This window comes from Micromys minutus, assembly GCF_963924665.1.
Source record: "Micromys minutus genome assembly, chromosome: 11".
In the NCBI taxonomy this organism is placed as follows: domain Eukaryota; kingdom Metazoa; phylum Chordata; class Mammalia; order Rodentia; family Muridae; genus Micromys; species Micromys minutus.
Window position 1 is genome coordinate 38,371,656 of NC_137980.1, and position 25,351 is coordinate 38,397,006.

The following is a 25,351-nucleotide window of genomic DNA, read 5'->3' on the forward strand; positions in this document are numbered from 1 at the left end:
AGACAGGTTTAATGCTAACACAAGTAACAACCAGCAGTAGCTGAGTGTTTGCGGTGCCTGTTCCAAACCTAAGAACGTAACACGTGTTGCCTGATCATGCGTGATCCTTCTTAGTCCCCGTTCTATTGCTGTGCCGAGACACCATGACCAAGGCAATGTGTAAAAGAAAGCGTTGACTTGGGGGCTTGCTGACAGTTTTAATGGATCAGTCCTCAGCCATCACGGCGAGAGGCATGGCAGCGGGTAAGCAGCATGGTGGTCAGGCGGTAGCCAAGAACGCACATCTGAGCCACAGCAGGAGACAGAGCTAATCGGAATGTGGTACCTCAAAGCCCACCCCAGGAACACACCTCCACCAACAAGGCCACACTTCCTAATCATTCTTAACAGTTCCACCAACTAGGAGCCAAGCATTCAAACGTGGGAGCCTATACGGGCTGTTCTCATTCATACCACCACAGGACCTCTGCACAGGCTGGATGTAATTACTCTGAGGCGGACCGAGGAGAGCCTTACTAGAACAGAAGGGTGGAAGAGACTCCTGTCTATGCCTGTGCCTCCACAGGGAAGGAATTTGCCAACTCCATTCCTGTCTGTCTGTCCATCTGTCTGTCCGGTGATCTACAATCATATATCTGTGAGCTCATTTATTTACATCCCGATTATTGCCTCTTGAAGACTTGCCTTCATAGAAATCAGTCACAGGTTCAAATCCACAGCCATTCTGCAGATAACACAACCAAGACTCCTTTATAAAACATGCTTCAGGGGGAGAATTTGGGTGCGCATGTGGGGTTGGTTTGGTTTGTTTTACTTTCTTATTACCTGGCAAAATAATCTAGGCGGTGTGTGAGTCGCCGGTAGAGACTGTAAAGTTTGAGGAAGTAGAATCCACCTTACAAACTGTGGATCTCAATGAAGAAGAGACCCAGCCTCAACCCACAGATGTCAAAGAAGAAAGCAAACCCCGGAGGACCCCTCTGATGGCGTTTCTCAGACAAATGGTAAGCCACTTCGGGTCCCTGCAGAGTGGACACGCCTGCCCATCTTCTGAGAGTAGGGGGCGGTCCTACCCGTGAGTGAGCCTCACTGTGGTGAGGCATAGGGACTATGGGTGGGCTTGTGAGAAAATTTCATTCACCCTTCCCATCCCACCCCAAGGTCTGCTTCTTGCTAACATTCCTTACCTCTGATGATTCCCTTTCTAGTAAATTAAGAAACTTCGGTTGTAAGTTTTGACAACACCCAGAAGTTAATTTCATTACTGGCTTTGCACTCTATCTGATGTTTGCTTCAGTTGTTGATAATGATTCTGCTTCCTCGTTGTGGTAATGAAGTGAGCTTTCCTCTTACTCGGATGAATTGCTTACATAAAGCACATAAGGATATATAAAGGCAGTGGGGCTGGAGAGATGGCTCAGTGCTTAAGAGCATACGCTGCTCTTGCAGAGGACCAGGATTCTGTCCCCAGTGCCTGTATCAAGTGGCTCATAATATTCTGTATCCCCAGTTCCAAGGGATCCAAAGCCTTCTTCTATCCTCTTAGGACACTGCACACACATGGAAAACATACAAGCAAGCAAGCACGCACGCGCTCGCACACACACACACACACACACACATTTTAAAAATAAAAAACAAATTAAGAATATATAAATAAGTGAAAACAAGCCCTTAAAAACAAGATAAGGCATTTTCTGGATTAAATATTAAACAGTATAATTTACAGCCAGGCATATTAGATTACACCTGTAATCCTAGCACTTAAGAAGCTGGAATGGATTCCTAGGTCAAATCTACACTGTGCTACACAGTGAAACTCAGTCCGAAAAACAAAACCAAAAGGCCAAAGCCATGACCGAAGTACAGAAGTCCTGAAGGCGACATATGAATGACCTAGGTCATTGGAACGCAATAATGCTGCCTGATAGATATTCTTACAGGGATGTGTCTGGCTGCATAGCTTGCTTGGCGAGTTTGCCATGCTCTTAAATCTCTGTGGAATGAAAGAATGTGGGCAAACACCTCTGGGCTCCCAAGACTTTGAATTTCCAGCAACTTCCAAGCACAAGAAAACTAAAGTTACTGGGCGACAGCAGCAAAGCCCGAGCCAAAAAAAAAAAAAAAAAAAAAAAAAAAAAAAAAAGGCCGTTGCATAATTCTCTGTTAACGAAGAGCAAGTCCTCCACCATCTGCCCCACCATCCGTTGAGCACCTCTATTTTCGTATTCAGGGGTCTAATCAGCGCGCAGATAAAGAAAAGGGCAGCAGAGCCCTTGCAGCTGAGACCGTGAGCCCTTGCAGATGGGACCGTGAGCCCTTGCAGCTGGGACCTTGAGCCCTTGCAGCTGGGACCGTGAGCCCTTGCAGCTGGGACCATGAGCCCTTACAGCTGGGACCGTGAGCCCTTGCAGCTGGGACCGTGAGCCCTTGCAGCTGGGACCGTGAACCCTTGCAGCTGAGACCATGAGCCCTTGCAGCTGGAACTAAGATGTATTAGCAGGTGTTAGCCCGAGCCCTATTCTTCTCTTGGGGGCTCCTTGTTTGCAGGGAGGTTGTAGAAGCAGTGGGCACGCCGAAGCTGATCCCAACTCTCTTGTTGTCTGTTTGCTCTAGTGTTTGAGGCCAGCGCGATGGCTCTGCAGACAAAGGCTATCAAGCCTGACAACCTGAGCTTGATCTCCCAAACTCACACAACAGACAAAGAGCCATGGCATTGGCATTGTCCTTTGATTTCCTGCACAATGCTGTGGCACCCAAGCACCAGTGCGCATGTGAGCATACATGCACACCTGCGCAAGCCTGATGATCTGGGTTCGAGCCCCAGACCTTGTTTGAAATACTGCTGCGGTGGCAAGCATCTGTCGTCCCATCTGTCATCCCAGCCCTCCTACGGGGTGACAAGAAGTGGAGACAGAATTTAAGAGTTCACAGGCCACTTGGCCTGGAGGCCCCTGCAGCTGCGGCAGAGACAACACAAGAACTGACTCCCAAATGAGTGCCATCATATTTGACAGCCTGCTCCTAACACACAGAGACAGACAGACAGACAGACTTTTTAAAGCACTAAGACATTTGCACTTGTTATTTTATGACACCAGTAAACACATTTGACCTATTTCCAGTGACTGATCTAAATGGCAAATGGGACTCCCAAATTCTTCATCACAACACGAAAGGCGGTCAGCTTTCTTGTTTCTGTATAGAGTAAGGAAACACCGAAGTATCAGCAAATAGAATTAACACCTCTTCCGAGTTGCCAGTGTGTCTAGCTTCATAGAAAAGGGAGAGAAAAAAAACCAAGAAACTCCAAACCAAGCACAAACCGAAACCCAGAGTCCGTCTCCAGCAAAGCCTTAACCTGGGGGACGTTCTTTACTGTGTGATTTTATCCCTCTACCAGGTGGGACATCTTTCCCACAGTGAGAACCAGGTCATCTGAATGGTTCGTAAAAATTGCAAGGGCAGAGGAGGTCTTTGGAAGTTTTCCTCCAAGGATGGGCAGGCTAGGCTCACCCTCCCAAGTGACCCTTAGTGACCAGGGTGCTCATTGCTCTTGTCACCAGAAAACCTGAACTATTCTTTTTGTTCCAACACAGTCCAAAGCTTCAATGATTGTTTTATCCCCAACACCCCAAAAAAACCCTGATGTCCTAATGATTGTCTTCCCGTTTTGTTTTCTGTGGAGCACGCTGTCAGCATTGTGATGCATTCTGACACATTCAGGAGGCGAGGCTATTTTAGCTTTAACAACATCCCCACTGTCACCCCAAGTTTCCTCCTGTCCCTGAGGGTATGGGGTTTACACCCCTGAGCCAGTGCGCCTCACTGGTTCAAGAGCTTCCGACTTACAGTGGATGGATTTGGCCGGCTCAGAGTAACCATTACTCCGCTGATGATGATTGTTAAGTCCAGCTTTTCCATTTGATTGATTCGCTGTTCAACAAAGAGTCCCTAAGTGTTCTCTGGTGGGCCCAAGCTCAAGAGAGGAGGCAGTTAACAGTCATTCCCTTGGGGAACAAAACCCAGTGAAGGGGAGAGGAAAAAAAAATGACATTCATTGTTCATTCTGCTCACAGTCAATGAGCAGGCTTCGATATCTCACTTGAGACCTTGCCTGCATGAAGGATGTACACACACTTTAAAAATCTGTTTACATCTCTATTTATTTTGTGTTTGGGGATGGTGCGTGCTTGTAGAGGTCAGGGGGTGACTTGTAGGAGTCCCCTCTGCCATGTGGGTCCTAGGAATCAAACTCAAGTTGTCAAACTTGGTGGCAGGCACCTCTACCCAATGAGCTATGCCCCAGCCTCTACATTCATTTTTAGTTTTATGTTTGTGTATTAATGTTCCCACTGGGGAGATCCCAGGAAGGTGGGTCCAGCCATTACTTTCTGGACACATTTTTTCATTGTACTCACGGCCTCAAGATTGCTTTAAAATCTTTAGATACACACATGGCATCAAGGCATTGCCCTAAGGCGTTGAAAATGAATGTGTAACCTACCACTAAGGGTTTGGGCAACTAAGGCCAAATAGCTGAATGCTTCAAACTTATTTTAACATAATTAGAAAATTATATAATTTACTTAATAGAGAACCCAATAGCAAAACCTTTGGTGTGTATCAAAGTTCACTAATCAGAGAATTGACTGTCTAGCCTCTTCACTAGGGGGAGAGTTGGCCTGTCTAGCTTCTTCGCTAGCCAGAGGGATATCCATTTAGCCTCTGTCTCACTTCTCCGGCTCTCTGATGATACATCTCAGTGATCTGTGGCAAAGTCTTCTTTGAATACTTTTTTAATTTCCACTTGTGGCTTTGCTTTTTCTCCTCTTTTTTTTTTTTTTTTTTTTTTTTTTTTTTCTTCTTTGTTTGTTTGGTTGGTTTGGTTGTTTTTGTCATTTAGGACAGGGTTCACTCTAATGATTGAAGCTCACTGTGAGCCCCAATCTGGCCTCAAGCTCCTAGCAATCCTCTTGTCTCACCCTGCCAAGTGCTGGGTTATATATGTCAACCTCTGTGCCCCACGTGGATGGCTCACTTCTTTTCAAGAATCATTTATTTATTTTATGTATGTGAGTACACTGTCGCTGTCTTCAGACACACTAGAAGAGGGCATCAGATCCCATTACACATGGTCGTGAGCCACCATGTGGTTGCTGGGAATTGAACTCAGGACCTCTGGAAGAGCAGTCAGTGCTCTTAACCACTGAGCCATCTCTCCAGCCCCACCTAGTTGACTTCTTTAGAAAGCATTTTCTTTCCATAAACCAACCTCTTACAAAGTGGAAGACCTTCATTTCTTGTATAACTGCATTTCAGGTAAAAGAAAATAGAGTAATATAAATCCTCACATTACATTCTACACAGATGGTTGGACTAAACCACCAAAGCGCCACAGGCTCCTACGGGAACTCAAAAATAATCGCAAGGAATCACTTCTGAGATCAACCCGACAGTGAAGAGAAACAGGCTCTTATACACACTAGTCGGCTGAATGTCAAGAAAGTGTTTGAAATGCTAGAATATTTTTATGGCGTGATCAGGCAGAGGGTTATACATAACATCCAGGTAGGCAGAGTCAAAACCAGACGTGGAGATGAAACATGTAGATTTCTGATTTATAATCTCCCAGCTTAAGGACAGCCTGCTTCTGGAAAGCCCAAATTCTTTCCCACTAGCTTTACCCACATTATTCCATCTCTCTGGACCACTAGCCTTATAAGAAAATCTTGATCGGTGTGACATCCTCAAGCTGAGGGAAAGACTTTGAGGTTTAATAGTCGGCCACCTAAAGTCCCTAATGAGGAGACAGCAAGACGCATGCTTTGCTGTTAAGCACATGCAATCTTACAGGACAATAAAACTTCAAACATTAGTATCTGCAGGGGAAATGGAGGTGGTTTGAAAATGGCAATTATGCAAAACACAGAAGTCTTCGGGCCAAAATTCCAGTTCTCAAAATTGCCTTTAGGTGTTAAAATATGAGTAAGGGGGTGACAAAGAGATCACTTGGTGGTCAGGAACACTTAAGAAGCAGATTGGCTCCTAGTAAATGGTTTTTAAAGCCACACTAGGCCCAGCTATAAGAAACAACTCTCCCAAGTGAGCTTCAGGACCAGAGAGGGTTTGAGCAATTCGCCCAAAGCCCAGAGCAAACTCAGAATTTCAAGTCCTATTTCCTATTATTCCGTTTTTGTCATTTCTATAGCTGCCTTTGACTCGGGTACCACTGCTGCTTCCTTCGAGGTTGCTGGTTTCTAGGGGTTTGTGCAGGTTCTGTGATGCTGAGCTTTGTTCTGCAGCTTCTTTTATACCTCGGGCTACTGGTTTTAAAATCACAGGCAAAAAGAGCAAAGTTAATTCTTGTCCTCTATGTTAAGCTTAGATATAGCAGTCTTGAATGTATTTGCACTTACAATGAACATTGCTTCAGACAGATCATTTAGATGACTACCTAATTCTATTCCAAACAAACGTCTTAGTGAAGTAGAAAAATGAGATGCTTAACCTCTGTGGACCCGGGAGAATCATTTCCTTGTATCTGAGTAAATGAGGTTGAGTTAGGAAACTTTGTTGCCTCTCACAGAATGAAAATCTCAACTACAAACTGAGAGTGGAGGCCTACATCCATAATCCCAGCATTCAGAACTTGGACGCAGGAGGATCACAAGTACAAGGACATCCTTGGATACGTATTAAGCCTGAGGCTAGCCTGGGCTATATGAGACCCTGTCTTTAGATAGATAGTTAGATAGATAGATAGATAGATAGATAGATAGATAGATAGATAGATAGATAGATGATAGATAGACAGATAGATGGATCACCCTACTTTTTCTTTTATTTATTTATTTTATGAGGTATCCCCATGTAGACCTGGAACTCAGTATGTAGATCAGGCTAGCCTTGAACTCACAGAGCTCCACTGTGACGGCTATTGTTGGTTGTCAAGTTGACTACGTCTGAAATAAACTACAATCTAGAAATGGGGACACAGTGATTCCTGGATTCTTGGACTTTTCATTCATAGCCAGCCATTCCTGCATCAGCTGGACTGCAGCCTGTTTTGGCTTAAAAAGCTATTCTGCTCATACATGTGTTGGTTGCTTTTCTGTTGCTGTGATGAAACACCGTGACCAACTCGACTGATAAAAGAGAGTCTAACCGGGCTTATACTTCCAGAGAGATACGAACACACAGTGGCAAAGCAGAGGCAGGCATCGTTCAGACAGACCGTAGCAGATAAGAGGGCTGGCAGCAACAACCAAAGGAGTCAATTCCCTCTGCTCAGCATTCTGGGAATGAATCCTCTTGGAATCAAGCCTCTTGGAAGAGCGGCTCTCCATGCCCGAGGATCTCAGTCCCATGTAGGGGACATACTGGTCTTTACTCAGAAAGCTTGGTGAATCCCACTCTAAGGGATTCCATGGAAGCCAGGAATGGTGATTGTCTTCGTGTTCCAATTGCTGTGAAGAGATACAGTAACCAAGGAAACTCTTATAAAGGGAAGCGACAGACAGACAGACAGACAGACTGGGTCTGGCTTGTGCTTTTGAAACCTCAAAGCCCATTCCCATTGGCACACTTCCTCCAATAAGGCCACACCTCCTAATCCTTCCTGCCTTTCTCCAACAGTTTTCTCCCTAGGACTAAGCATTCAACTATATGAACTGTAGACTCCGCTCTTATTCAAAGCCACCACCATGGTACAGGAGACACCGAGACTGTGATCTGTACTTGGGGTTCACTGGGGAGGTGGCTTTAGGGTTAGGGAAAGATGCTACCATCCCCACAGTCTGTCCAAAGTGTTGATGGTCCTACTCGGTGCTTCTGTTGTTCCGAGAGCAACCCCAAGTCATACTGAAAAGCAGTTTCCACCTTTGAGTGGGCGTGTCCCACGGACATCTGTACTTGAGACTCATCAGCCTCTGTCTCCTCCAAGCCCGCATTAGTTTGCTTTATTTATTCAAATCTATTCAATTTATTTATTCAATTCAAATCATCTGATTTCGAGTAAATGTTCAGTCATCGATAGTTGACTGAGTGGTGTGTGCATGCACATGTATGTACACACGTGTGCCCGAGGATGGTGTCGAGAGTCTTCCCGAAGCAACTAGCCTATGTAATCTGATCTCCAGGAATCCTGACTCCCTCCGTGCACTGGGATCACAAATGGCTGTCATACCCACTCAGCTTCCTGGGGTCTGAGCTCTGGCCTCATGCCCCCTGCTTGCATGGAAGGTGCTTTAACCACCCGGCCAGCTCCCGGCCCACCTCTCACAATCTCCAGATCAAGTGTTCTTAGCTGTGCACGCTGAGTGCGTATGCTGTCTGCTAAGAGATCATCCCAGTTGATAGGTGCATTTGGGAGTCCCTCCTCCCTTTCTGCGCAGCCAGAGAGGAGACGGTGGTAACCAATGAGCGTTCATCCTCACGTCACGTGGGAGTTTGATCACGCCACGCACACTTAAAGTCACATGGTCCCAGGGTGAGTCTGAGTCTGACTGTGGCCAGTTAGAGCATTGCTCAGAGCCTCCCAAGGGGCTTGATAAACACAGGTGTCTGAGCCCCAGGCCCAGAGTTTCTGATTCTGTGAATCTGGATCTAAGCAGGTATGAAGGAAGAATTTGCATCTCGCTAACAAATCCCCAGGTGAGTCTGGTACCTCTGGGCCTGTGATCACACATTTGGAACCAGTAGCTCAGCTCACCTTGGTTGAAGGAATCAAAGATGCAGATTCCACTGAGTTGTCGCCCTGTTGAGGAAGCCACTGTCTCTAACTCCCAGCTCTCCTCCACTGACTATAGCAAAAAGAATTAGTAGCCAGTGGCTCCAATGGCCAGTTCATTCACTCACTCACTCATTCATTCATTCATTCATTCATATCTCTAACCACTCCTCCTTCCATTGTTACTTTTTTCTCCTCCTTCTGAAAGAGGATCTCATTTAGTCTAGGTTATCTCATAGTCCTTTCCCGGGAAAACAGGAACAAACGTCTCCTTACCCCATATATAATTTTTATTTCGTCGATTTGTTTGTTTGCTGTTCCTTTGGGAAGCTGAAACTCGAATTCATCAGACCCTGATGACACAAACCGCCAGAGCTCTCTGAGTGACCGCTTTCCAGTTGCTCTTCTCAAATCTTGATCCTAAATATCACGGGTAAACGAGGGGGTCGCGGTCGGTTTGGGAAGAAGTCGTCGCTGTGCCGCGGTGACTTGTGATACTGTCTGTTTGTTGTTGTAGTCAGTGAGAGGGAGCGAAGGGATCACCCGCTCGGAAGACAGTAACGGGAAAGACTCCAGCTGCCACGTAAGTGATTGTGAACTCAGCCTGCCGGCGGGTTCAGCCTTGCCTCCGGGTTCTCAATGCACTTCTCGGCCACTTGTGAAACACTGCCTGGTTAAGCACCCACTGTGTACCCAGCAGTGTTGGGCTCTGCAGACATGGCATGGGTGAGGCCTCGGCGCTTCTCTCTCCAGACAGAAAGTTTCTTCCCAGCCTTCGAGTTTTAGCAGAAAATGTCACCTCTTCAAAGAGCGCCTGTGCCCTTCGGTCATCCCCATCTTAGTGTTGGCTCACTTCGGGATACTGTAACATTCTTCCGTCTCTCCTGATTCTTCTCACCCTGTCTGGAACGTTGTAGAGCAAGCTGGTGCTCCTGCTCTTCTCTGGGCTTCTGTGGCGCCTGGCGCAGAGAAGAATATTAGATCAACAATGCTTAGATCAACAATGCCGTTCCCTTACCTTCTTTATTATTAACGAACAGAACGCTTGACATCTGTGCAGGTTCCTTTTTAAATGGGACTAATGGGCAGGGTGTGGCTTGCAGCTCTCTTAGCCTATGAGCTTCACACATGCAAAGCCCTGGGCTCCATCCCAGCACTGCAGAGAACCAGGCATGGTAGCACACGCCTGCGATCCCCTCACTTGAGACGCAGAGGGAGGAAAATTAGCTGTTCAGCATCATTACTAACCTCCTATTTTGTAATCTGGCACTCCTTTTAATTTAAATAGATACTTCTATAGAAAATGTTAGAACTCGTGTGTTAACTTTAATAATACAAAGACATGCTTAAAATCCTGTATTTTAGATACAAAGGGCCTGGGTCTGATCCTGTGTTTTTAAGGGTGTTTGTTTGCTTGTTTTTGTGGGGGTTTTGCTATAGTTCTTTTGAAAGATTACCGATCTCCCAGTGTCTCGGGACCCTCACTTAGGAGGATGTAGGGACGCAGAGTGGATGGAGCGTCTGCCTAGATGAATCAGTTCTGAAAAAGCACTAAGAGCATTTCTGGCGTGGAGGCTCAATAAATAACTTAATACCAGTGTGAGCTGCCATAGCAAAACACTGCTCAGTGAGTGACTCAAGTCACAGGAATTTCTGTTTCACGTTTCTGTTGGCTGGAAAAGCTAAAATCGAAGTGTGGGCGTGGTTTAGTCCCTACCGAAGGTTCTCTCCCTTGTACGCAAATGGCTGCCTTACCACCTTGCAGGGGAAACGGGAGGAACGAGGGGAGAAGAGTGCCCCCTGGTGTCTCTTCCTATAATGACACTAAGTCTTTGGAATCTGCTCCCTCTCTGTATGACCCCATTGATCATGAATTATTATTTTATTCCAAACTTAACCACGAAAGGGATTCGTTTTCAAGGGATGAATTGGAGTTGAATGATTCAGCCAACTGCAGGTGCGCCTTGTCACTATTGTTAAGCTGTTGGTCACCATCCTAACGTTGTGCTCAGATCACATGAATCTACAGCATAATTCAGAACACAGACTACATTTCTACTTCTGCTAATAACTAGAAAACTACATGATTTCATGTATTATAAATATAATATTAGAGAATGTGATGTTTTCCATTTCTTTTCTTTTTAGACCTATATTGAAGCCCTAAATCTATACAATAGTGGGCTCTTTGGAGCCCAAGCCTTCAAAGGTTCACCTTGGAAACACAGTAAATTTACTTTATACCAAAAGAAAAATACAGGCCAGTGAGATCGCGTTGTGGGTAAATTCTTGTCATGACAACCTGCCAACCCAAGTTTAACTCCCAGATCATACAAAAAGCTGGTATAGTGGTACATGTCTGTAATCCCAGGTCTCCTATGGAAAAGTGGGAAGTAAAGACATTTTACCTGGAAGTTCACGGGCCAGCTAGCCTGGGGGACACAGCACAGAAGCAAAAACAAGCAAAGATCTCCAACGCAAGAGGGACCTGTCCCAACAAGGTAGAAGGAGAAAACTGACTCTAAAAGGTGTCCTGTGACCTCCACACACACACGCACACACATACACTATACATACTGCAACACATAAACACACATACTGCACACACACGCACACATACACTAAACATATTGCACACACATAAACACACATACTGCACACGCACACACATGCACTATACATACTGCACATACATAAACAGATGCTATACATACTGCACACACATGCACACATATACTATACATATTTCAAACACATGCACACACATACTATACATACTGCACACACATAACATATTACACACACATACTACACACACATACATACACACTATACATACTGCACATATATGTACACACATATATATACACACACTACACATACTGCACACACTACACATACTACACACATACTACACACACATACATACACACTATACATACTGCACACATATGTACACACATATATGTACACACACTATACATACTGCACATATACACATGCCACACATACTGCACACACAAGCTACACATACATACCACACACACACAGATACACTAGATATACTGCACACACACATACACATACATAAGACACATGCACACACCACTACACATACAGCATACACATACATACACACATACATACCACATATACACTATATATACTGCATGCAAGTGTGCACACACACACACACACACTTGTTTAAAGGATAAATCTAGTTGACTGTCCAGTTCACCTAGACTCTGTAGAGGTACAGCCATACCAATAATTTTAGTGGTTCATGGCCGAGTGAGCGGGGAAACCTCCTCCTGTTAATCTGGCGGCTGGAAAGTCTTGTTTGAGAACTCCATCTCCCAGCGCCTTAGACCTTGCCTTAAGAAGTGGCATGTCCTCATCAGGAGATGACAGAGGATTTGTTTCGTTTTTAAAGGGAGAAGGGAAGTAGGTTTGTCCTCTCGTGAGTGTTTGCAGAAACCTGAGCACCCCTAGCCTCAGGTGATCTCCAGAGTCCAGATAACATGAGACGTGCCAGTAACCATGTTCTTCCACTTCCTGCTTAGCTGGTTTGCATGTTAATATGTCTAGTAAATTTTGAGAAAGACTCAGGTTCAAGGTAAAACCGTCAAGGCTTCCGTATTTCATAACAAAGCCATTCTTGTGCTCAAGTGAATAATTCAGATTAAGCCAGGCTTGGTGACACAGACTTGAGGAGCAGGATGATTTGAAAGTTCAGGACCAGGCTGAGGTAGGGAGAGAGTTCCAGGACACCCTGGGAAACTTAGCAATCAATGCCCGGCTTTCAAACTTCGAATGTTGCAAAGGAATGAACGGATGGGGTGGCTTAGCAGGAGAGCACTTGCCTAAATTAGAATAACATCTGGGCCGTGGTGGCCCAGGCCTTTAATCTCAGCACCCAGGAGGCAGAGGCAGGAGGATCTCTGTGATTCAAGGCCAGCCTGGTTTACTGAGCACGTTTCAGGACAGCCAGAGCTACGTAGAAACCCTGTCTCGGAAAAACAAAATCAGAATAATAGATTATTTTACTTTTAATTACGTGTCTTTTGATTGTATGTTTGTTGTCATGTAGGTATGGTCACGGGAACACAGGTTCCTGGGGAGGTCAGGAGAGAGTGTCAGAGCCCATGGAGTTGGAGCTATAGGTGGCTGTGTTTGATGTGGGTCTCCGGAACTGAACTCAGGTCCTCTGCAAGAGCAGCAAGTGCTGTTAACATTCAAGCCATGTTTCAAGCCCAAAAAACTAGGGATACATTATGAAAACAAGCAATATATACATACATATTAATCATGCATACATCCTTATACAGTAATACATATATACATGCACGTATACACACGCACATGAATTCATTTTTAAGCTGTTCAAAAGAAACTGTAAGCATGGCAGAGAAGAGGCACCCAAGAGCCTGCCCAAAGTTCTCTCACAGAAACCTGCTTGGCAACTGTTGGTCCTTTGTAGAGCCCAGTCCTGACTCAGAGTAATCTAGGATGGCTTCAGGGTCACCGAGTGTGACTTGCTGGCCAGTCATTGCACACATTTTAAGAAAACCCCTCTGTGGCCACTCTTTCCTGGTACTGGATAAAAACTGAAGGCCACGGTGTTCCCTGAGGCACCAGCAGGCAGAAAGGATATCAGAGCAGTGTTCCAAAAGGGAGTGGGGCGCAGGGACCAGGACAGGATCTCCGAGAGCCAAGACTTGACCGAAACACAGCAGCCAGCATCCCAAAGCCTAACAAGAAACTGGGTAAAATAACAAGAAGAAAATAAAACCCCGCTCCCAGATGGAGTTTTTCCTGAGAAAGGAGGGAGTCCCTGCAGCCGGGCAGGGTGAGTGGTGTGCCTTAGCGTGTGCCCCTAGCGTGTGGCTCAGTATTTCCCATTCCCTGAGCACACTACAGTCAGAGCCTCACAGTTTCTTAGAAGGAGGAACTGCAGGCGGTGGGTGGCAAGAGGCTGGCCGGTTCTTGTGTTAGCCAGGGACTTTCCTGAATGTCACACTGACAGTTTCATGTCCTGGAACTACCTCCCTCTAAGAAAACCCAAGCTGATCTCCACTCTGTGTTTGGCATTCCACATGAGCCAGATGTGGTACTGTGACCCTCAGGTGACCTTACACAGAAGAGACTCTTCGATGCCTGTTCACACAACAAGGACTGTACTCAAGCCAGATCTCTGACTCCAGTATGAGCTTTTGAGTCACTGCTAGATGCTGACATCTTCCATACAGCCTGTGGAAGTTCAGGGGTTTGCACAGCGGCCCAGATTCCTAGCCTTTCTGAGTAACGCTGTGTAGCTAGTCCGCTTGTCTTTCTCGGGGTTGTGCTTGCTTCGCTGATGCAAAGTGCTGGCTTCTTTTCTCGCTCAACACTGCGGCTCTGCCATCAGACTTCCTGCCACGGTTCAGGTCAGGACTTCATGAACCGGAGTTTGTAGCCCTGTATCAAGGGGGTCAAATGTACCCACGGGTAGTGGTTACACTTGTAAGCTTTACTGTGACTTTCAGAGCTGCCATTTAAAGCTAATATAGGTTGTATCTCACAAGAGTTCATTGTCAAGGTTTCAAAAGCCCCGTGCGGGGGCGTGGGCCTGTAATTCTAACACAAGTCCTTGGGAGGCAGAGCCAAGCCAGGAAGACCACAAGGTTAAAAGTGGTTCTGGCCATGTAGACATGATGTCTCCCAGTTTGAATCTAGCTGAGCATCCACGAGCCAATGGGATGATGTGTGTGACGCTAAGTTCCTCGAATTTCTCCAACTACTCCAACTTGTCTCCCTTGTCCCAAAGCCAAAGTTGCTAAAACTGACACCAGAGAACTTACTTGGGCCTCAGTTGGCTCACAGCCGGGGAGTAAGATTTCATTGTGCTTGCTTTTTCTTTTCTGCTTCTATATTGTCGGTACTGGTGGGCATTTGAGCTCAAGAACATGATGAGTAAAAGATTTCTACAGGCTACCAGATTTGGGGGTATGTAACTATGGTTTTTCCAGAATCTTTTAGGACTGGATTTTTTTTTTTTTTTTTAAATAATGTTTACTTTGTAGGTACCCTCTAGGGTGCCTCACTTTTGGTACTGAAAGATGTCCATTCAAAACTAAAAGTAAGTATTTTTCTTAAACTTCCATTTTATGAAATAAAAGAACAGTTTGACATAAAAAAATATAAGGCATATGTAATTACAAATTTCAAAATGAGCAACCTCAAGAAATGTCACTTATGCTAATTATGGGATGCTCTCTCAACAGCTGTCTATGAGTGAAAGGGCTCCAGGAATGGCTGGACCCAAGGGCACATGCTCAGCCATCCAAATGGATTTCTTTTGCACATTCTTAGCTCTGCTGCTTTCTGTGTTGACTTCCTGTCCAGGCATATTTTTTTTCTCTTGAAACGAAGTCTTAAAGGCCTAGGCTTACACTTTCATACCTTCAAATCGGATGGAAATGAAGCCAGGCTCTGGGTTGTTTCTGACAATGCTCTAATAGCAGATCAAGGAACAGCTGTCTTCAGCCATCCCAAACCAATCAGAACTGTCTTCAGCTACTCTGACCCAGTCAGTGATGGCTTAGGCTTTCTTGAACCAATCAAAGCTGTCTTCAGCTATGCTGAACCAATCAGAACTGTCTTCAGCTATGCTGAACCAATCAGAACTGTCTTCAGCTATGCTGAACCAATCAGAACTGTCTTCAGCTATGCTGAACCAATCAGAACTGTCTTCAGCTATGCTGAACCAATCAGAACTGTCTTCAGCTATGCTGAACCAATCAGAACTGTTTTCAGCTATGCTGAACCAATCAGAACTGTCTTCAGCTATGCAGAACCAATCAGAGCTGTACATGCCCCATCATGTACACTGCTGATACTGGCCAGGCCAGGACCACATACCTCAGGTAGGATTAATTTGCCTAGGTGTCATAGGGTAGCTGTCATTACTGCCTCCGTTCACAGATGGAGAAACTGAGGCTTTGGGGAGTTAAGTGGCTCAGCCCAAGTTATGTATGTAGTTTGCGAAGGAACAGAGAGAATTCTGGAAGGGAAAGCATAGATGAGTAATGGATTATTGCAAGATAAATATATAAATAAATGCCCCTGTTATGCACGGCCTTAATGATTTTTTTTTCTTTTCCCCCACATTTTGCCCAAACTCACTTGCGATATCTGAGCCTCTGTTTTTAAGAATTTACAGGGGCACTAAACAGGGCCTTTGTTTGAAATTGCTGTAGACATCAAACTCCACGGAGAAGACGCCCTCACCCCCAGAGCCGGAGCCCATGGGAACAGCTCAGAAAACCAAGGAGGCCTCCTCAAAGGACAAGAAATCGGTGGACAAGAAGCCAGCGGCCGAGAGCAACAAGCAAAAGAACGGCAAACAGGAAGCCAGAGAACCAGCCCCATGTGTGCAGCAGCCCATGGTGGAAGCAAATGCACTGCAGACCGGGGACAAGACCCAAAAGAGATCTGAGAAGCGGCGACAGTCCCTCGGGGGCTTTCTGAAGGGCCTGGTAAGCAGATGGAGTGTTCGAAGCTTCTTTCTTGGTTCTTGGTTAAAGGATGTGGTATTTGACTCCAAAGTGGTAGCTCACCGGAAGACTGGCAAACAAATGATTTTTGTGCGCCTACTGGGTACCACCAGGCACTGTTCTAGGCACAGAGAGCAACAGACACACAGCCTGTTCTGGAGCTCAAGGTTAGAGACAGGATGGTTGAAGATGCCAGGGGTTAGGGATAGGACAAGCTAAATAGAACCACCGGGGACAGCGCCTGTGTCCCCAAGCCACTCCACCCGCTAGACTGCAGTTCTGCTCTGGCTGCCTCCTAGCTCTGTGTTCTTGGCTGGGTCACTCGACACAAACCCCTATGTCAGTGGAAGTCAGGGCAAGAACCTGAGAGCAGGAACTGAAGCAGAGACCATGGAAGAATGCCGCATAAATGGCTTGCTCTCCATGGTTTACTTAGCCTGCTTTCTTACACAGTGTAGGAGCACCAGCCCAGGGGGTGGCGCCGCTCACAGTGGGCTGGGCCCTCCCACAGCAATCAGCAATCAAGAAAATGCCCCTATAGACTTGCCTTCTGCCCAGTCTTATGGAGGCAATTTCTCAAATGATGCTTCTACCCCGATGGCTCTAGCTATGTTAATAAGAACTAACACAGACCCATTTGTGCTATATCATTATTGAATGTTAAAGGAAAAACTCAACAGAGTTACTATGGAGTAATGGGTCAGGCAGAACACTGGGCCAGAAGAGGATCCTCTTCTGCCCTATGAGCCACTAGCTTACCAGCTGGATACAAATACAGAGTAATCACTGATTGATGTCAGAGTGGTGTGATGTACCTCTTACCTTATTTGGGCGTGGTATGACAAATTGCCAGCTTCTGATTGGCCAAACCTAGACTGTTTGTGATTGGCTGAAGTCCAGCTATTTGCCACAGGTGACATTAGAACTTAAAGAGCCAACCTCAGGCTCATGGTCTCCTACATCTGTAATCTGTTAGGGATGTAAATACTCAGTTAAATTACTTCTTCACTGAGGAGCAATTGGGACTGATTGGGGCAGAAGAATTTCTTTTGCTGTTGCAGATTTAGGCAGAGTAGAGAAGATAATCAGATTTGTTCCAACTGTCGAATCAAATTTTCAGAGTTGGGATCCTGTCTTAGTTAGGGTTTTATTGCTGTGAACAGACACCATGACCAAGGCAAGTCTTATAAATGACATCATTTAACTGGGGCTGGCTTACAGGTTCAGTGGTTCAGTCCATTATCATCAAGGCGAGAGCATGGCAGCATCCAGGCAGACATGGTGCAAGAGGAGCTAAGAATTCTACACCTTCATCCAAAGGAAGCTAGGAACCGACTAAGCATCCTCAGGCAGCTAGAAGGAGTGTCTCCAGAGTGACACACTTCCTCCAACAAGGCCACACCTTCTTAGTGGCAATAGTGCCACTCCCTGGGCCAAGCATATGCAAATCATCACAAATTCCCAAGACCAATGTAAATGCAAGAGGGTATGGCCATGGTCTTGTAATCACGGAGCATAAGGAAGAGGAGACAGGGCATCTCTGGAGCCAGATGTTAGCTAGACTAACTGGATCTGTGTGCTCTTGGTTCAAGTGAGAGACCCTGCCTCTGTCACTGTCAGAACAACTGGAGAAGACACCTAGCATCAACCTATGGCCTTCACATGTGTACCATATACATGTGAGCATGTATATATATACACATGCATACCACACGCACACATACACAAACTATACTGTCGTATTTCCTATACTAGACAGTGGCAGATAGTATGTATATGTTCTGTAACATACACTATATGTATAGTAACCATATAGTTATGTATACACCTGCTATAGCACGCTATAATACATATAACTTACTACATTACAGTACTCAGCTGTGTTGTTCATTCTTTCTTGTGCTCTGGGCACAATCCTGTGTTGGAAGGTTCTATTTGTAAGGCTGCAAAAAGAGCCACCGGTAACAGTGCCTCTGCTCCATGTGATATGTATGAATCTCAACCCAGGAAAGAAGTTGTGTTCGAGGGCTGGGGATCTATTGCTCCTTGGTATGAAGTCCTGGAAAATCTCCACATGGTGGTGCAGGTTTCTAATCCTAACTCACCAGAGGATTGCTGTGAGACCAGGGCCAACCTGGGCTAAATAGTGAGTTCCAGGACAGCCAGGGCTACCCAGTGAGATGCTACCTGGAAAATAAGATAGAGAAGAAATGAAACTCGAAGCTAGAAAAAGCGAAACTGTAGAATAGGGAAATACCATGCGTCGTGAGGGTTTGTAAGTGGGTCTGTTGGTCGGAAGTCGAGCTAACCTGACCATGAGTGTTAGACTGAGTCCATAGAATTTGTATGCAGGAAGAACTAGATTGACGGCACCCAGGAGGCAGCAGGCTGAGCCCGCAGAGGAGGAGGATAAAAGAGTAAGGCCACTTCAGATAGTACTGGGGAGCAAACTGGGGCACCATTTTGTTAGACACTGAAAGAATGAGCTATTGATAGTGGCCAGTGATATAGAACTCATATAGCAAACCGTCCTCTCCCCACCCCAGGACTGTTCCATGTGTGTCACCATTTGAGCACACTTTATCTGGGAGCACTCCCATTTTAAAATCAAATCATAACGTGACTAAGATTTCACAAACCCAGGAAGCAATGTCACTGGGCACTGAAGCTAGACATCCATCCACGAACACGGCGTATTTACGCAGCACAGGACCTAGCTCAGAATGAGTATGTGGTAAGTCCCCCTCGCTGCTGCTGTTCTCATAATGGCTGCTTCATGTTTTTTCTCCAGGGACCAAAGCGGATGTTGGACGCTCAGGTGCAAACGGACCCCGTATCCATTGGACCGGTTGGAAAATCCAAGTAAACAAAATCACCCAGTTCCTCCCGGGTTCTCCTCCCAGTCCATCTCCTGTCTAGACCCACTCTGTGTGTATATATTTTGTTTCTTCTGGCCAGCCAATGAAATGCTGCCTACAACTTCAACCTGAATTGTTGTAGATCAAGGTGTATTATTTATGTCTCTGGTCCAGTCTTTCCTGGCACATAAGTATAAAAATGGGTTAGCAGGTTAACCAGTTGATCCAGGGAGCTGGTGAGTGCCAGGTATGGGCAGGAGTAGGTTAAGTAGGTTAAGGCATTTGTGTATGGAAAAAAAATGGCAGGTATCTAGTAAGGTGCAGAAGAAAAATGTTTATCAGACAAAGAATATCTGGCTTTGTAGCCAGCGTTGCCATTTCCTCTGAACCCAAAGAGGGAAAGGGATGGCTGGTTTGTTTCATTTCACACGTGGGGCAGGCTCTATGTTGAGCACCTGCCAACTTTTGGAATGGAATGTGTGGGCTATAAAAAAAGAGAATGGGTAAGGATTGGTTTTCAAATAGGGTCCTTGAAAGTTATCGGTGAAGGGGAAGTGATTTGCTGGAAAGGGATTACAATGATTTGGGGGAACAATTTGCTTCTGAGGCATGGGGACAAGGGCATGAAATTACCAACTTCAAAAGAAAAATAGCCAAGTGAAGTGAAGTTGCAGGTTCACTTTGCAACACAAGGGGGCGCAAAGACCTCCGCTTTCCCCTTTGCATCCGGTACCCCCTAACAAAGATTTGTTGCTGCAATATTTCGTTATTAATGTTTCTCAGATGGCTGAGGGACTTGCTTCATCTGTTCTGTCTGACGCTTATCTCACGCTTGTCTGTAACGTCCTAATGTTTTCATAATGTGCTCTGATAAAAACTCTCCCCTAACCCAGTTAATAAAAATTGACAGATTATGCAAATACTTGAGGTGTTTTTTTTTTCCCAATTTAATAAAAAAATATTGAATTTTAGAAAAGCTTTTGATTCTAAACTTCAAACGCAGCTCGCTGGCATTCTCTGCAAGGATTGTGTCTTTCTAAGCATCTGAGAAACAGTGTCCACTATGGATGCTCACACACATTCAGTACACCTTCACACACAACTCCATGTGCATACGCATTCAAACTACATACTCATATAGACAGGAATTCAGTGGTGCACACATGGCTGAACTTACTTTCACAGCCTCTGTCCCGGCAAAACAGGTTTGGTCACCAGTCCCTGAGAAGCCAATCAAAAGAGCCAAATTAAAGATTAAAAACCAGACTACCCAATGTGGCCACACTGGGGAGAGGGAGAAAGAGATCCAAGAGTCTCTCCCACCGCCCATCATCAAGGTCCTTCGAATAGAAAACATGACTGTGTAGCCAAGCAGTTCAGCCCTGGTGTAATTTGCTGCCACCTCTGTCTCTTACACACTGGAAAGCTTTCTCCAGCAAACAAACACCTCCTCCAGCCCCCTCCCCACCCCCACCCTCAGGGCTTAGCCCCCTCCCCACCCCCACCCTCAGGGCTTAGCCCCCTCCCCACCCCCGCCCTCAGGGCTTAGCCCCCTCCCCACCCCCACCCTCAGGGCTTAGCCCCCTCCCCACCCCCACCCTCAGGGCTTAGCCCCCTCCCCACCCCCGCCCTCAGGGCTTCAGCCTTCCTTCTCCTCTTGGAGACTCCTGGGAAAACCTTAACTTCTTGGGGTTGGTTGTTTCAATAGTAGGATAGCCAACGAGGATCGAAGGTGTCCCTTTAGAATATATTCATTCTTGCCAGACTGGTAAATTTACACACGCACATACTGGCAGGCTTTACACATGCACCAGCACGTGAGCACACACAAACATCACACATGAGAACTATCTCACAGGGGTCACACATAAACTTTGAATACCCTGTCCTAGAAAGGAAGAGAACACAGAAGCCACGCCTAGAACAGACTGGAAAATTGGTAAATGTATCCAAAGGACGGCCATGTCTGTAAGCCCCCAGATGTGGAGAAAGGCAGTAAGGCCTGTGGCCGGCCAGCACACTGACTGGATTTTAGGTTTTTAAATACAGACCAGAAAGGATTTCCTAAAATTTAAGCTAAACTTGCTTGCTTCCTGGGTCCTCAGGACCTGATTTGGAAATCAGTTTGTCCCTTGCAGGGTTCAGAGCTCCCATATCCTGCTCTGCTCAAACAACACTAGGTTTTGCTGGAAAGATTGGGGGCGGGGTGCTAAAAGCACCTTGGGAAAACTGGAAGGGTGGGGGAAGTGGCCACACTACCCAGTTCCTCTGACCAATGAGACCAGGCAGCTGTCAGTTCCTTTGTCTGCAAAGCCCTGGGGGTGATGCCTGCTGTGACGTTTTGCCAGCCTCTGGGCCAGCTCGGTCTTTAGAGGAAGTTGGCCAGTTTCACCTCACTGGGCACCAGTGCCTTAGGCTCAGATGAGAGCCTATCGGGCAGGATAGGGAGGCGCCGAAGCAGTGGGGAGTGACTGACTAGGGCCACCAGGCAATGACACCCTCCCACTTCCTGGAAGGCAAACCCAGGTTGGGGTGGGGGAGGGGCTCCCCGGGAGAAGCTCTGCAAAGTCCCTCCTGGGCTTTTATTCCGGGTGCCTCCCCTCTCCTAGGCTGAAGAAGATGGCACTCTAAATTTAAGCCACAAACTCAATGATTTATTGCAATGACCCTAAAACCCAGCTATAGTTTAAGAAGCAAGTCTTGTGCTTGGTGTGAAAGTTGTGTGTTTTCCGTTGCAATCCTACCTCTGACACAGCGTATACTAACTGCCCCAGTCAGGCACTCCCTGAATTCGCACAGAAAGCCCACAGGATTCAGAGGGGCTAGAAGCTGAAAGCTGGGTCCCACAGAGCCCAACCAAGCTCTGGCAGGTGGGTGAGAAGCAAACCTCACAGGTTCCAAAACATTCCCAAATACTGTCCCCAAAGAAAAGCAAAATAGGAAATGTGGGAGGAGAGGGGCAAAGGTGCCTGGCGTCAACCATGAGTCATTTAATGATTCGCTGGTTTATTTGTAGGTGCTCAGGGAAGTGTCTCCTCTCCCTTGCCAAGACGACGTGCCTTTTCCAAGAATGGAGCTAGTGAAATGAAATGTTCGGCATTGTGCGTGCAAGTTACACACACACACACACACACACACACACACACACGCATGTGCATGCACATTCTCAATGAACTCAATGATGCCTTCCAGTTCCTGCTGACAGAAACTGTTTGACTGATATCCATGAAAGAATTCACTCAAAGGAGCAGTTGTTCCCAGCAGTCCTGGGCCACTCCTGGATTCATGCTCTGGGGAAAGAACCATAAACCTAAAGAGCTGCCAAAAAAATGGGAGGGGAAAGAGAAAACCAGAGAGTACTGTTTGTGTTTGTAGCTTGTTAAACACAGGTCTCTCTCTCTCTCTCTCTCTCTCTCTCTCTCTCTCTCTCTCCTTTCCCTCCCCACCCTCTCTCTCCCTCCCTCCAAGCACCATGCAAACAGTCCAGATACACCAGGGGAACAGTCCAAAGGGGCTGTGGGGATCTCATTAGATTTAAGAAGTCCAGAATGTACCCCTCGGGCTCGCCTCAAAGATCCAGAAGAAAACCTAGGTGTCCACATCAAGGATGGTGTGGTCTCTTTTGTCCCCTAGCCCCAGGCTAGTTGAAGCCATAAACCAGAGTTGGAGGTGCGGCTCAGAGAGAGATATGGTACAGGCCCAGCACAAACGGGCCTTGTGTTCCATTTCCAGCGCTGCAGGGTGGAGGGGCAGCAGCATGGTCATTAACATGGACGGGAGAGAAAAATCCCTGCCTGGGAGGAAGGAGAAAGGGCAGCAGTTACCCCCTTTCCCATGGTGCAAATCCCTGAGATTAGGGATGGGCTGCTGACAGGGCTCAGCTTTAACCACTTTCTGTGTCCTCTTTAGAACCCTTTGGCACAGTGTGTAGAGTCGGGTTTGTCCCTGGTCCGGACTGCCTGTTATCAACAAGGGGGAAAATGACAGCAAGCAGCTTTCAAACATTGATCATTCAGTCTTTAGTGGAGGTAGAGACACTGGCCAGGTTGGACTTTTTTTTTTTTTTTGGCTTCTGTGTGACCACCCATAAAGGTAGCGCTTGCTCCACTGCACCCTGGGGCCTCTAACTTGCCAGGCAGAAGCGAACCACATGATTTAACAGAAACCAGGAGAGAGGTCGCGCTGCCTGACAAGATCTCACCGCTTCAGCCTTCCCGATGCGCTCTTACAGCTGTGCCTCCCTGCCCCACCCTTCATCCCCCGCCTCCAAGCGCTGAATGTAAGTGCTTCCTTACATTTTCTTAGGAGCTGATTGGCAGAAACCTGCATGCATTTGTTTCAGATCTCCAAATAGGTGCTTCCTGACAAAATGGCCCCAGCTGGCAACCCAACCGTTGCCTGAGAGGGAACTCTTGGGAGTGACAATGTCATTCAGGCGCTTTTTATATAATCCGACCACACGGGGGCGCCCAGGAACTGGGTTCTGCAGACTTGGCCAAGCGGCGTTGGCCTAGCCAGGAAATCGAACCAAGAGTCTGTCTGTTGATGAACTTCTAGAATACTGTGAGGTTTCACTAACAGAACGGGAAGACTCGAGAGAAACCGGGCAGGTCAGTTGCTATCTATGATCCCCACAACCCTCCAAAGAAAGCTGATCCAGATGGAATTTCTATCCCTATCTGTTCCACCTTCCAAGACGCTTTGTGGAGAAGGTGTGATCGGCAAGTAAGCATTCGAGCAACCTTGACTGCTTCTATCATGATCTGCAACCTGCACCCCTCCCCCCCCCCACACACACACACTATGAATTATCACCTCTATTTTCTCCCGTGAGAAGGAGATAGCAATGGTGGGGTTACAGTGGTCACCGCTAACACCGCAGTGGTGGGCGAACGCACCATAGCTACTCAGTGAACAGCAGCCAACACGGGGAAGCCGTAAGTAACAGAAGCACCCTACTCGCATGAGCGACTAATACTTGCTGAGAAGGGTATTTACCTGAAGTGCGGCATTTGCGCCTGCCTTGGCTTTGGTTCTGAGACTGTTCTGATTTGACAGTGAAAAGCATCCTTAAGTATAACAGGTGTTGTGCCATAGCCTGCCTGGCTCTGGTCCCAAGAGGCTTTGCTCTGCCTTGTTCTGTGGGTTAACTTTGGACTAAAACTAGTGACAGTGACAAGTGCCCTTCTAGGCAAGGGGATTATGGGATTATTATAATCAGTTTCACCTGAGTATTTGAACTCACCTTGAGAAGGCAGCTACAGTGACTGCAGGAGCTGACAGAAATGCCCGAACCAACCACGCCTATGAAGTTTCTACTGACAGGACCTGTGTGAGCGGAAGCTCAGCCCGGACAGCTCGGTCGTCAGGTGCTGGGCTTCTCCAGATCATGACCTCTCTATATTTCATAGACACGGTCAGGTGGTCGAGTATAATGCCTGGGCATGGCAGATGCTCGGTAAAGGTCACTTGAACTGCTAGATTGATGGGCAGATATCGCACAGCCACAGTAGGTCAGCATGTGCTCGAGTGAGCTTCGCTTCGCTCCAAATGTTTGGTCCCGCTGATCAGGTCTACCTACCGGGGGGCCAGCTCGGTGGCTCTCGATGGATGGTCCTGAACCAGTAGCTGACGCACTGACCCGGAAGTTAATAGGATACAGAGCCCTCACACTCTAATCGGACACTCTAACCAAAAGTTCCCGAGTGAGACACCAGCCACTGGTGTCCTTAAGTAGCCTCCAGGCAGTTCCAATATAGGAGAAAATTAGAAAAGCCACTAGAGAAACCACACCATGAAGCACCCACTGGGTGTGTGGTCTGAGGATGAAGATACCAGGAGCTAGCATGGACCCTCACTAGAAGCCAGGTACTGTGCACTAGTTGTTCACTCACCCACTTCACAGATTAAAAAACCAAGCCCACCAAGAGAGTAAGAGCAGTGTTGCCCAAGACTGAAACCCAACCAAAACCGTTACTTTAATGTTTCAGAGACAGGCTCTCGTGCACACTGGGCTGGCTTTGAACTCATTACATAGCCAAGGATGAGCTTACACTTCTGATCTTCCTGGCTCTACCTCCTGACTACAAGTCAGGATTACAAGTGTGTGTCATTGTGCCTAGTTTATGTGGTACTGGGGATCAAACCTGAGACTTCATCGATGGCAGGAAATGGCCTCTGCCAACTGAGCTACAGCCCCAGCCCTGCCAACATCTGCTCTTACAAGT

General features: G+C 46.7%; 2 protein-coding genes across 3 annotated transcripts in view; one reads left to right on the forward strand and one right to left on the reverse strand.

Annotated features, from left to right (window-relative positions):
- The window catches only part of BCAS1 (brain enriched myelin associated protein 1), a gene marked incomplete at its 5' end in the record, with an annotated part of 68,316 nt that extends 48,351 nt beyond the window's left edge, over window positions 1-19,965 (forward strand). For both annotated transcript variants that reach the window (XM_080925706.1, XM_080925707.1), the window contains 4 exons: window positions 843-1,004; window positions 9,249-9,314; window positions 15,970-16,248; window positions 19,058-19,965. In XM_080925706.1, the coding sequence (XP_080781832.1) occupies window positions 843-1,004; window positions 9,249-9,314; window positions 15,970-16,248; window positions 19,058-19,132 (582 nt within the window). In that variant the 3' untranslated portion in view covers window positions 19,133-19,965. The remainder of the gene's footprint in view (window positions 1-842; window positions 1,005-9,248; window positions 9,315-15,969; window positions 16,249-19,057) is intronic.
- Window positions 19,966-22,712: 2,747 nt separating this feature from the next.
- Window positions 22,713-25,351, reverse strand: part of LOC308427402 (zinc finger protein 217-like) — a gene marked incomplete at its 3' end in the record, with an annotated part of 16,634 nt that continues 13,995 nt past the window's right edge. Inside the window, exon 3 of the mRNA XM_080925534.1 lies at window positions 22,713-22,858. Coding sequence (XP_080781660.1) covers window positions 22,713-22,858 — 146 coding nt within the window. The remainder of the gene's footprint in view (window positions 22,859-25,351) is intronic.